This window comes from Mobula birostris, chromosome 1 (genome assembly GCF_030028105.1).
Source record: "Mobula birostris isolate sMobBir1 chromosome 1, sMobBir1.hap1, whole genome shotgun sequence".
NCBI lineage: Eukaryota > Metazoa > Chordata > Chondrichthyes > Myliobatiformes > Myliobatidae > Mobula > Mobula birostris.
This window is the reverse complement of record NC_092370.1, coordinates 250,153,388-250,165,573: the sequence shown is the minus strand read 5'-3', so window position 1 is coordinate 250,165,573 and position 12,186 is coordinate 250,153,388. Positions and strand designations below refer to the sequence as shown.

At 40.4% G+C, this 12,186-nt stretch overlaps 1 protein-coding gene across 3 annotated transcripts in view; it reads left to right on the top strand.

The window, feature by feature from the left end:
- Positions 1-12,186, top strand: part of ppp4r4 (protein phosphatase 4, regulatory subunit 4) — a 267,838-nt gene that overhangs the window by 166,736 nt on the left and 88,916 nt on the right. For all 3 annotated transcript variants that reach the window (XM_072274558.1, XM_072274552.1, XM_072274564.1), the window contains exons 9-11: positions 2,971-3,093; positions 3,900-4,069; positions 6,967-7,086. In XM_072274558.1, the coding sequence (XP_072130659.1) occupies positions 2,971-3,093; positions 3,900-4,069; positions 6,967-7,086 (413 nt within the window). The remainder of the gene's footprint in view (positions 1-2,970; positions 3,094-3,899; positions 4,070-6,966; positions 7,087-12,186) is intronic.

Genomic DNA, 12,186 nt, shown 5'->3' with positions numbered 1-12,186 from the left:
TCACATCCATTGCACTACCCTCATCTATATGCCTGGTCACCTCCTCAAAGAATTCTATGAGGCTTGTTAGACACGATCTGCCCTTCACAAAGCCATGCTGACTGTCCCTGATCAGACCATGATTCTCTAAATGCCTATAGATCCTATCTCTAAGAATCTTTTCCAACAGCTTTCCCACCACAGACGTAAGACTCACTGGTCTATGATTACCTGGACTGTCCCCACTACCTTTTTTGAACAAGGGAACAACATTCGCCTCCCTCCAATCCTCCGGTACCATTCCCGTGGACAACGAGGACATAAAGATCCTAGCCAGAGGCTCAGCAATCTCTTCACTCGCCTCATGGAGCAGCCTGGGGAATATTCCGTCAGGCCCCGGGGACTTATCTGTCCTAATGTATTTTAACAACTCCAACACCTCCTCTCCCTTAATGTCAACATGCTCCAGAACATCAACCTCACTCATATTGTCCTCACCATCATCAAGTTCCCTCTCATTGGTGAACACCGAAGAGAAGTATTCATTGAGGACCTCGCTCACTTCCACAGCCTCCAGGCACATCTTCCCACCTTTATCTATATAGAACATAGAACTGTACAGCACAGGAAGAGGCCTTTCAGCCTGCAATGTTGTGCCGAACAAATTAAATTAGTAATCAAATAGCCAACTGAACTACTGTAATCTCGTCTATCTACACAATGTCCATGTCCCTCCATTTTCCTCACATTCATGTGCCTATTGAAGCAATTCTTAAAAATCCCTAATGTATCTAATGTCCCTGATGTAATGTGTGGGGTGGCACGGTGGCAGTAGTCACCATATCGCTTTACAGTACCAGCAGTTCCCAATGGTGCCTATAAGAAGTTTGCACATTCTCACAGCAGCTGTATGGGTTTCCTCTAGGTGCTCCAATTTCCTCCCACAGTCCAAAGATGTACTGGTTGACAAGTTAAATTGTCATTGTAAATTGTCCTGTGATTAAGCTATGGTTAAATTGGAGGACTGCTGGGCAGTGTGGTTCAAAGAGCTGGAAGGACCAGTTCCGCTGTATCTCAATAAATAAATACAATAAATACCTCTGTTACCACCCTAGGTAGTGCATTCCAGGCATTGACCGCTTTTTGAGTAAAAAAACGTCCTAACATTTCTTTTAAAATTACTCCCCTCTCATATTAAATGCATCCCCTCTGGTATTAGACATTTCTACCATGGGGGGAAAAGATACTGTCTGTCTACTCTGTCTATGCCTCTCATAATCTAATAAACCTCTATCAGATCTCCCCTCAGCCTCCACTGCTCCAGAGTAAACAATCCAACCTCTTGTTAAAATACATACCCTTAAATCCAGGCAGCATCCTGGTAAACCTCGTCTGCACCCTCCAAAACCTTGACATCCTATAATGAGGCAACCAGAACTATATACAATACTCTTGATGCAGCCTAACTAGAGCTTTATAAAGGTGACGATCAATATCGTCTACTTCTGACCTCTTTCTGTACCAACCTGTCAAACCTTCATTGTATGGTTATACCTGGAAAAGTGGTAAATGGAGTCTTCTATAAGTACCATAGCAGCTATTACTTTTCAAGATTTTACCACAGTAGTTTGCATTTATTTCACGATACTAATATAGTAAAAAGCTCACAGAAGATTTCTGAGAGTAGAAATCAAAATTGTATGAAAGTTCAGCAAGCTGTACAGTGATACTTGACCACAAAATCATTGAACAGAGAAGACTTTTTCCTACTTTGATAGCAAATCTCTTGGCTTACATGATGGTCTCACCAGAATCGCAATCTGTAGTCTCCTCTTCTGATTTACTTGTCTGGTAAAAATTTGGAGGTCTTTCTCACTTCCCCAGAATTGTTCTGAACTCCCACAGTGTGCCCAACTAACAGCAGATCCTTTAGCTTTCTACTGAGGAAGCCCTGCTCCTAATACTCCCCAAACAGATTTGACATGTGGTAAATCCTCCATCCCTAATTTTGCCAATAGTTAAATTTGCAACATAGAACTGCCTCAGGGATTCCAGCTCTGGATTCATCCGGGACTTCCTTTGCTCCTGAAACCTTCCCTATGAATGCATATAACCCCAAGGTAGCAGAGGTTTGAGATCAGAGTTTTCCTTCTCATAGATGAGCTGCTAACCACGGCCGATGAGCCTCTTCTGCCTGAAGCAACTGGTTTTAAGGTGCCTTTGCCCCTTTCCTGTCAGTAGAAATGGTTCCGCTGGACATAGTAGCTAAACTATATGTGAAGGCAGCTAGGACGCAACATCCATAGTCGACATTGACCAACAGGGAGCCTCCTCCTCTAAACTTAGAAAGGTTATTTGGTAGGTTTTGAATGTATCTGAAATAATTGTAATTTAAGTCCTTACATTCTTAAGGTGAACTGTGTATTTGAAAAATAATTTAATTCGGCAGTTCCCAACCTTTTTAATGCTATGATACAATACCACTAAGCAAACGGCCAGTGGAGCCCAGGTTGGAAACCTCTGCTTTAAATAATAAAAAGAATTTAAACCTAGGCATATAACTGTAACTGTAATAGAAATCGAAAGGGTTCTGAATCCTGTCCCAGGTCTGACCAGCACAGGGTTATATAGGCATTTTACTAAAGTAAATGCTGAAGAATCTCAGCAATGTGGGACTCTTGGGCTTGATGACAAATGCAGTCCCATGATGGAACACATTGGCAGATACGGCAGCATCTGTGTTTGGCACTTCCGAAGTCCTGGACAATGCCACTTAATTAATGAATTGCTAGCCATTCTGTCCAGAATCAGCAATGTTTATCTGCATGATCAGGCACTCTTTGACTCGCTAATTGTGTTTTGAGAAGTGCCATGTTAACATTTAGCACTTATCTCTGATCAAATGACTTTTGCACTGTTACATTTTTTTTTAGATTATCTATTTCCCTGTGGTTATGGGAGTAAAATATTATTTTCTGATTATCTTGTCAGATGACCGGACTCAAATTATATTCCCCTTGGTGATGATGTTTTGTGAGAAATCATTCAAAACAGATGAGACCATCCTTGCACCTTTGTCACATCAGCTGGGGAAGCTGTGTCATGGTCTCTCAGGTAAATATAACTGTCCCCTCCTCTAACCAGCAGAAATGGTTTCCCTCTGTACACTCTCTCACCTGTATGGTTCTATGATACTCCAATGCTCTGAAAAATTTTGAAAATTTCAAGTGACTGGATAACTTTTCAAATGTCAGTAAATGAAATTTGATTCATGGGGATTCACATATCATTGTGGTAAATCTGTGCTATTCCTTCTACATAGCCTATAAATGATTTCCAGACTCATCCACACTGGTCCATATTTGGCCTGAGCAAGATTTTGACATCCTGGTGTGTTTACAGACTCTTATTGTTCAAGAAAATTTAATTTGCTGCTTAGATTTTTCTTTGAAGAGGTATTTGGTGTATCAATATCAATACTTCTACAAATTATTGTAAAAACTCAACTAGTGTCATTAGACTTATATGAATGTCAACACAAAATGATAGGGTTTAGTCCAAATTATCCCACACTCTCCACTCTCAATATGCATTCCGTATATATACCATTCTTTGAAAACCAACTCTCATACTTAGAGAATGTTATGGACAAATACTATCATCCCCTATTTTAGTTACAAACCTGGTTCCTTCAACTCTTTTTGCCTCCACAATTGCTATTTTTTTAAACTATAAAAAGTCTTTTCAGCATAATTTGTTTCCTTTTCTGAGAGAAGTTTCTAGTAAACTGCAACACAGTCTAATGGAAAGACAGTGGATCTAATCTGGGCACAGTAGAGCCTGTTTTGAGATTCCAATAGCATTGTCTATCATGAAATTGTAAGATATTGTGTTCAATCATAACCTTCTTACCCATATAGGGAATTTAACTGATGAACAGCATCTTTGGTTTTTGGATTTCTACAAGAAATTCAGTTCATTAGGCCTACAACATGAAAATGGCCAAAGTGAACACTTGACTCAGTTCTATGCAGCAGAAATGGATGCCAATTATGCGTCTGTGAGACAGAATTGTGCCTACAATTTGCCAGTAAGTATGGATAATACTTTTTTGCAGCATTTCTTGAATAATTACTGTACAGAATTCCTGTGCACAATATTGCAGGTATCTAACCAGGGCTCTTTGCAATTGTAGTAGATGTTGCACACCAGGTGGCTTGCAATTTCAAATACAAAGCATAATTTTACCAAGACATTTTAAGGTCATTTAAAGATCATCCATTATAACATTAAAATCAGATATAGAATTCATATAATTTTATTAAATAGCAACATTAGACTATTTTGATCACCATTTCTATCAACCTTCACACTCTCTTGGAACATCTGAAGCACAAAGACACCTACGTCAGGATGCTTTTCATTGATTACAGCTCAGTCCTTAATACCATAGCTCCACAATCTAGGTTTTGGCACATCAGCCTGTAATTGGATCTTGGACTTCCTCACTAATTGTACCCAGATGGTGAAACTAGGCAGTGACACAACAACCCCTTCCCCCCCACCAAATCCTGAACATTGGTGCCCCACAAGGGTGGGTACTGAACCCACTTCTCTATTTTCTACTCTCTCCTCACCTATGACTGCATTCCTGCTCATGTTACAAACTCAGTCATCAAATTTGCAGATGACCCAACTGTAACAATTCTGCACATAGAGTGGAGTTGCTGAACTGTCCAATTGGTGCAGGAATCGCGGCCTATCACTCATCATCAATCAAGAAGACAAAAGAAACGATGAAGGGGCAATAACTCTACTGCATGTTTTTTATAGACCCCCCTCCCCCATTGGTAACAGGGATACCGAGGAGCAGATAGGGAGGCAGATTCTGAAACGGTGCAGTAATGCACTTGTGATGGGAGATTTTAACTTTCCTAATACTGATTGGCATTTCCTTAACACAAGGTGTTTAGATGGGGTGGAGTTTGTTAGGTTGGTTCAGGAAGGTTTCCTGATGCAATAAATAGATAGCCAACTACAGGAGAGGCTGTACTTGATCTGGTATTGAGAATGAACCTGGTTAAGTGTCAGATCTCTCGGTAGGAGAGCATTCCCTTTCACCGTAGCGCTGGAGAGGGATAGGAGCAGATAATTTGGGAAAACATTTAATTGGGATGGGGGAAAATATGATGCTATTAGGCAGGAACTTGGGAGCATAAATTGGGAGCAGATTATTCTCAGGGAAATGTACGGCAGAAATGTGGCAAATGTTCAGGGAACACTTGCATGGAGTTCTGCAGAGGTATTTCCAATCAGGCAGGGAAAGGATGGTAGAGTTAAAGAACCATGGTGTACAAAGTATGTAGAAAATCTAGTTAAGAAGAAAAGAAAAGCTTACAAAAGGTTCAAGAAACTAGATACTGTTAAATCTTTAGAAGATTACAAGGTTGCTAGGAAGGAGCTTAAGAATGAAATTAGGAGAGCCAGAAGGGGCCATGAGAAGGCCTCGGTGAGCAGGATTAAGGAAAACCCCAAGCCATTCTACAAGTATGTGAAGAGCAAGAGGATGAGCCGTGTGAGAATAGGACCAATCAGGTACGGTAGTGGAAATGTGTGCATGGAGTCGGAGGAGGTAGCAGAGGTACTTAATGAACACTTTGCTTCAATATTCACCAGGAAACAGACCTTGGTCCATAACACAAAAAAGTTTGGAAACCCCTGCCCTAAAGTGTAGAAGATTGAGGGGAGATTTGATAAAGCTGTAAAAATTATGACGGGTATAGGTAAATGCAAGCAGGATATTTCCAGTAAAGTTGGGCCTGTGCTCACTGGAATTTAGAAGGATGATGGGGGCTATCTCATTGAAACTTTTTGAATGTTGAACGGTCTAGGCAGAGTAAATGTGGAAAGGATGTTTCCCACAGCCTCAGGATAGAGGGGCGTCTATTTAAAGCAGAGATGCGGAGAAATTTCTTTGGCCAGAGATGGTGAATTTGTGGAATTTGTTACCATAGGCATCTGTGGCCAGGTCGTTGGGTGTACTTAAGGCGGAGATTGATAGGTTTTTGATTGACCAAAGGTTATGGGGAGAAGGCTGGAGTGTGGGGCTGAGTAGGGGATAAAAGGATCAGCCATGATGGAATGGTGGAGCAGACTTGATGGGCCAAATGGCCTAATTCTGCTCCTTTGTCTTCTTGTCTTAAGTAGGTTACATGGTCAGCACAATAGTGTGGGCCGAAGGGCTTGTAATGTGTTGTAAATTTCTATGTTCTATGTTATAGAGGTCATTAGTTAAAGGTGAAAGGTGAAATGTTTACAGGGAACATGAGGGGCATCTTCTTCACTCAGAAGGTGGTGAGATTGCAAAACAAGCTGCCAGCACAAGTGATGGATGTGTGTTCAATTTCAACATTTAAGAGAAATTTGGATAGTTACATGGATGAGAGAGGTGTGGAGGGCCGTGGTCTGAGTGCAGGTCGATGGAACTAGGCAGATTAATAGTTCGACATGGATTAGATGGGCTTGTTTCTGTATTGTAGTGCTCTATGACTCTATTCCATCTCATTTATTTTAGAGAAGAATGAAAGATAAATCAAACAAGTAGGATTAGAATAGGCTGTAAGGATGGTTTCCAAGGAGAGGGAAGGTAAATAGGAATTCTTATTGTCTTACAATTTGATTCAAGTGGGAGATGAACAAAAAGCCTGAGTCAAACCAATCGGGTTATTTTTTGAGATTTGAGTGTTGCTGTTAGGCTGGAAAGTGTTGCAGGGAGAGTTGATCGAAGTTATTAAGTGATATCAATGGAATTAAAAATTTTTAAATTATGACCTCATTCTCCTCATTTATTTTTGAATTCCTGAATTGGCGAGTGTAAAACCTTCCTTCTGTCATGGACTTCAATATGGATTTATGTGTAATATCCAAAATAATACATCATTTAAGTTACATTTGTTGATATTTAAATTTTTCTTTTCTCCCCCACAGGCTATGATACTTTTTGTAGATCCTAAATGTTTCTACACTGAACTTTATCCCACCTTTTCAACCCTTTGTCATGATCCTGAAACTCTCGTCCGACGAACGGTTGCCACTGGCTTCCATGAAGTAAGTATTTTTATTGACAAGATTTGAACTACAGCTAAATCTGTAATCAAAGCTGTTTCAAGTAAGGGTAAAAAAAATCTTCCCCTTGTAAGGGTAAGGTTGCATCAGGCATCAGGGTGGCATAGTGGTTAGTGCAACGTTATTACAGCTCAGGCATTGTCGATTTGATGTTCAATTCTGGCGTCGCCTGTGGAATACGTAGGTTTCCCCTGGCTTCTTCGGTGTTCGTCCACATTCCAAGGATGTATTGGGTAGGTTAATTGGTCATTGTAAATTGTCCTGTGATTAGATTCGGATAATTGGGTTTGTAGGGGGCTGCTGGTGTGTCGTGGCTGGACGGGTCTACGCTGCGCTATATAGGTAAATAAAAATAAAGATAAAGTATCATTGACTGTATGGGAAATATGAAAACATAAGGATTAAGTCACTGGCCCAATGTCTGAAAGTTCCTTGATCCAGTGATAGAAGTTCAAATCCAACAGGGACAATTAAACTCAATTAACTAAATAAATCCAGAATGAAAAAGCTGAACCTTCCACAAAAAGATAAATCTCAGGGTTGTATATGGTACTTAGATAATAAGTTTACTTTAAACTTTGAACCCAAATTGTTAATCTTTAGGAATGGAAACTGTCATTGGGCCTAATTGTGATTCCTGTCCAACCAATGTAGTTGACACTTCAATTCCTCTCTGAAATGGCCTAATAAACCATTGCTTCAAGACACAATTCAGGGAGACACAATTAATATACAAATATTGACCTCACCACAATGTCTACATTGAAGGACCTGGAAAAATTATTCATGTTCTAATTTTCAAGATTAACGAGTTTAGGGAGCCTTGATTATCAGGGATATTGGGGCCCTGGTGAAGAAAAAGAAGGAGGCATCTTTCAGGTATACACGATTAGAATCAATGAGGTGCTTGGAGAGTATAAGAAATGCAAGAGAACACTTGAGAAAGAAAATCAGGAGGGCTAAAAGAGGATATTAAATTTCTCTCACAGACAAGGTGGAAGAGAATCTTCAGGGCTTCGACAGGCATATTAAGAGCAAAAGAATAGCAGGAGACAAAATTAGTCCTCTTAAAGATCAGCGTGGTAGTCTATACATGGAGCCAAAAGAGATGGGGAGTCGGGGGTAGATCTTAAATAATTTTTTCCATCTGAATTTACTCAAGAGACAGACACAGAGTCCATAGGGAAAAGAATAGTGAGGTCATGGACCATATATGAACTATGGAAGAGGTGTTACTTGATATGTTGAGGTGAGTAAGAGTGTATAAATCCCCAGGACATGACAAGGTGTTCCCTCAAACCTTGAGGAGGTCTAGTGCAGAAATTGCAAAAGCCCTGGCAGGGATATTTAGAACGATCAACCACAGGTGAGATGCTGGAGGACTGGAGAATAGCTAATGTTATAATTTTGTTTAATAAAGATTCTAAGAATAAAGCAGGGAATTATATGCCAGTGACTCTTAAATCAGTGGTGGGTAAATTATCGAAAGGTATTGAAGGGCCAGTATACATAAGTAGGGATAGTCAACATGACAGATCATGTTGAATCAATCTTATAGAGTTTATTGAGGAAAGTTGAATGAAATGTAATGGAAGTTGTCTACATGGACTTTAGCGAGGCCTTTGATAAAGACCTACGTGGGAGGCTAGTCCAGAAGGTTAAGTAGCTTGGCATTCAGGGTGAAGTAGTCAATCGGATTAAACGTTGGCTTAGCAGGAGAAGCTAGATAGTGGTAGTAGGTAGTTATGTCTGGAATTAATTAATGCCAATATGGCACTAAACAATCTTGAATCTTGGAATCTTGACAAATAATTATTACTCCAAATATAATGCAGCACAAAAAATAAAGAACACAATAATAAAACCACAATAAATATAAATACATAATATAGCTTATATATGTTTGTACATAGATTGATTGCATGCCCATAAAGTTGACACTAGGCAGTGCATAGGTGACTAACAGGAAATAATAATAATGTTGGAGTTAGTGGGTGTAGGGGTTGATCAGCCTTACTACTTGGGGAATATAACAGTCTGTGAGTCTGGTGGTCCTGGTGTGGATGCCAAGTAGCCTCCTCCCTGATTGGAATGGAACGAACTCTCTAAACCAGGCAGCATCCTGGTAAATCTCCTCTGTGGATGGCACCAAGGCAAGGGCCAATGGGCCAATGTGGATAGTGAAGAAGGCTATCAGAGCTTGCAAAATAATCTGGGCAAGCTAGAAAAAAATGGGCTGAAAAATAGCAGATGAAATTTGATGTTGATGAGTGTGAAGTGTAGCACTTTGGGAGGAAAACCAGGGTAGGATTGGCACAGTAAGTGATAAGCACTGAGGTATGCTGTAGAACCAAAGAGCCCGAGAATACAGGTTCATAATCCATAATTAGTTTAAAGTAGCGTCACGGCTAGAATATATTATAAAAAGAGATTTTGGCTCATGGACCTTCATAAATCAGGGCATTGAGTACAAGAGTTTGGATGTTCTGGTGTAGTTATTAAAGATGTTGGTGAGGCTAAATTTCAAATCAAAGCATCAAAGTAAATTTATTATCAAGTGCAGTACATATATGTCACCACAGATTATCGTGAGATTCATTTTATTGCAGGCATTTACAGGAAAATAAAGAAATAGAATAGAATTTAGCTTTTGAATAACTTTGCGCATACTCATAGTCATAGTCATTGTCATACTTTATTGATCCCGAGGGAAATTGGTTTTCATTACAGTTGCACCATAAATAATTAAATAGTAACAAACAATAAATATTTAAATAGTAATATGTAAATTATGCCAAGAAATAAGTCCAGGACCAGCCTACTGGCTCAGGGTGTATGACCTTCCAAGAGAGGAGTTGTGAAGTTTGATGGCCACAGGCAGGAATGACTTCCTATGACGCTCAGTGTTGCATCTCGGTGGAATGAGTCTGTGCCCAACCAGTCCATTATGTAGTGGATGGGAGACATTGTCCAAGATGGTATGCAACTTGGACAGCATCCTCTTTTCAGACACCACCGTGAGAGAGTCCAGTTCCATCCCCACAACATCACTGGCCTTACGAATGAGTTTGTTGATTCTGTTGGTGTCTGCCACCCTCAGCCTGCTGCCCCAGCACACAACAGCAAACATGATCGCACTGGCCACCACAGACTCGTAGAACATCCTCAGCATCGTCCGGCAGATGTTAAAGCTCCTCAGTCTCCTCAGGAAATAGCAGTAGTATAAAATAATTCTGTCATGCTGGACAGACATGAAGAATGTTTGTTTATCGTAAATACAGATGGCTTGGTAGTGTAATGGTCAGCACAACGCTTTACAGTACAGGAGACCAGGGTTGAATTCCCACCGCTGCCTGTAAAGAGTTTGTATGTTCTCCCCGTGACTGCGTGGGTTTCCTTCGGAGCACTGGTTTCCTCCCACAGACCAAAGATGTACCAGTTGGTAGGTAATTGGACATTGTAAGTTGTCCTGTGATTAAACTAGGGTTAAATTAGGGATTACTGGGTTGCATGGCTAAAAGGGCCAGAAGGACTTATTCCCCACTGTATGTCAGTAAGTAAATAAATTAAATAATCAACATACAGTAAAAAACATCAGTTCCAACCTAAACTGATAAAGGCAGTTCTTCCAATAATAGTTACCTTCGGAATATGCAAAGCCCAGTAGGAGTTCAAAACTAAAAAAAAACATTTTCTCAAAGTTAAAACTTTATTCTTATTTAATGAGGCACCTCTGGGAATGTCATGGTAATTATAGAATATGTTTGGCATGAAAGATATGGGAAATCTGACTGACACTGAACTAGTAGAATTCCCCTTTTGACTTCTGTAATAATTGCTAGTTTATTTAGGTATTTTTTTTATTATCATTCTCTCAAAACTAAAATGAATGGAAGGATGTCCATTTAGAACAGAGATGAGAACGATTTTTTTTATATAGCCAGAGAGTGGTGGATCTGTGGAATTTGTTGCCACAGATAGCTGTTGAGGGCAAGTCATTGGGTATATTTAAAGCAGAGGTTGGTAGATTCTTGATTAAGGTTACAGGGAGAAGGCAGGAGAATGGGGTTGAGAGGGATAATAAGTCAGCTATGTTGGAGTGGTGGAGGAGACTCAACGGGCCAAATGGCCTAATTCTTCTGTAGCTTATGGCCTCGTGCTTCACACTTGCATTTATGTAGGAAAATGTGAAGTTTTCTTGAGCACTTTAACGCAATCAATTATTGTCCATAAATTGTGCTCTAATTATCATTATCAGATGCATGGCATTGTCAACAATAGTACCAAAGCGCATACACTCCCCAACAAATACTAACTTAGTTTAGTTATTTTTTCAGTATTAGTAGGTTTACAACCTCATTGCAACTATCTATTGTCAAAATGGTTAAATGACCAAGGTGTGTTGAGGGTGCATAAAGTCAGTGTTTTAATTGATTAAAGCAATAAGGAATCCTAGTAATATCTACATGAGTGATCAGCAGCACTGGGGCTCCACAGGGGACTGTCTTGTCTCCCTTTCTCTTCACCATTTACACCTCGGACTTCAACTACTGCACAGAGTCTTGTCACCTTCAGAAGTTTTCGGATGACTCTGCCATAGTTGGATGCGTCAGCAAGGGAGATGAGGCTGAGTACAGGGCCACGGTAGGAAACTTTGTCACATGGTGTGAGCAGAATTATCTGCAGCTTGATGTGGAAAAGACTAAGGAGCTGGTGGTAGACCTGAGGAGAGCTAAGATACCAGTGACCCTTGTTTCCATCCAAGGGGTCAGTGTGGACATGGTGGAGGATTACAAGTACCTGGGGATACGAATTGACAATAAACTGGACTGGTCAAAGAACAATGAGGCTGTCTACAAGAAGGGTCAGAGCCATCTCTATTTCCTGAGGAGACAGGTCCTTTAACATTTGCCGGACGATGCTGAGATGTTCTACTAGTCTGTGGTGGCCAGTGCTATCATGTTTGCTGTTGTGTGCTGGGGCAGCAAGCTGAGGGTAGCAGACACCAACAGAATCAACAAACTCATCCGTAAGGCCAGTGATGTTGTGGGGATGGAACTGGACTCTCTCATGGTGGTGTCT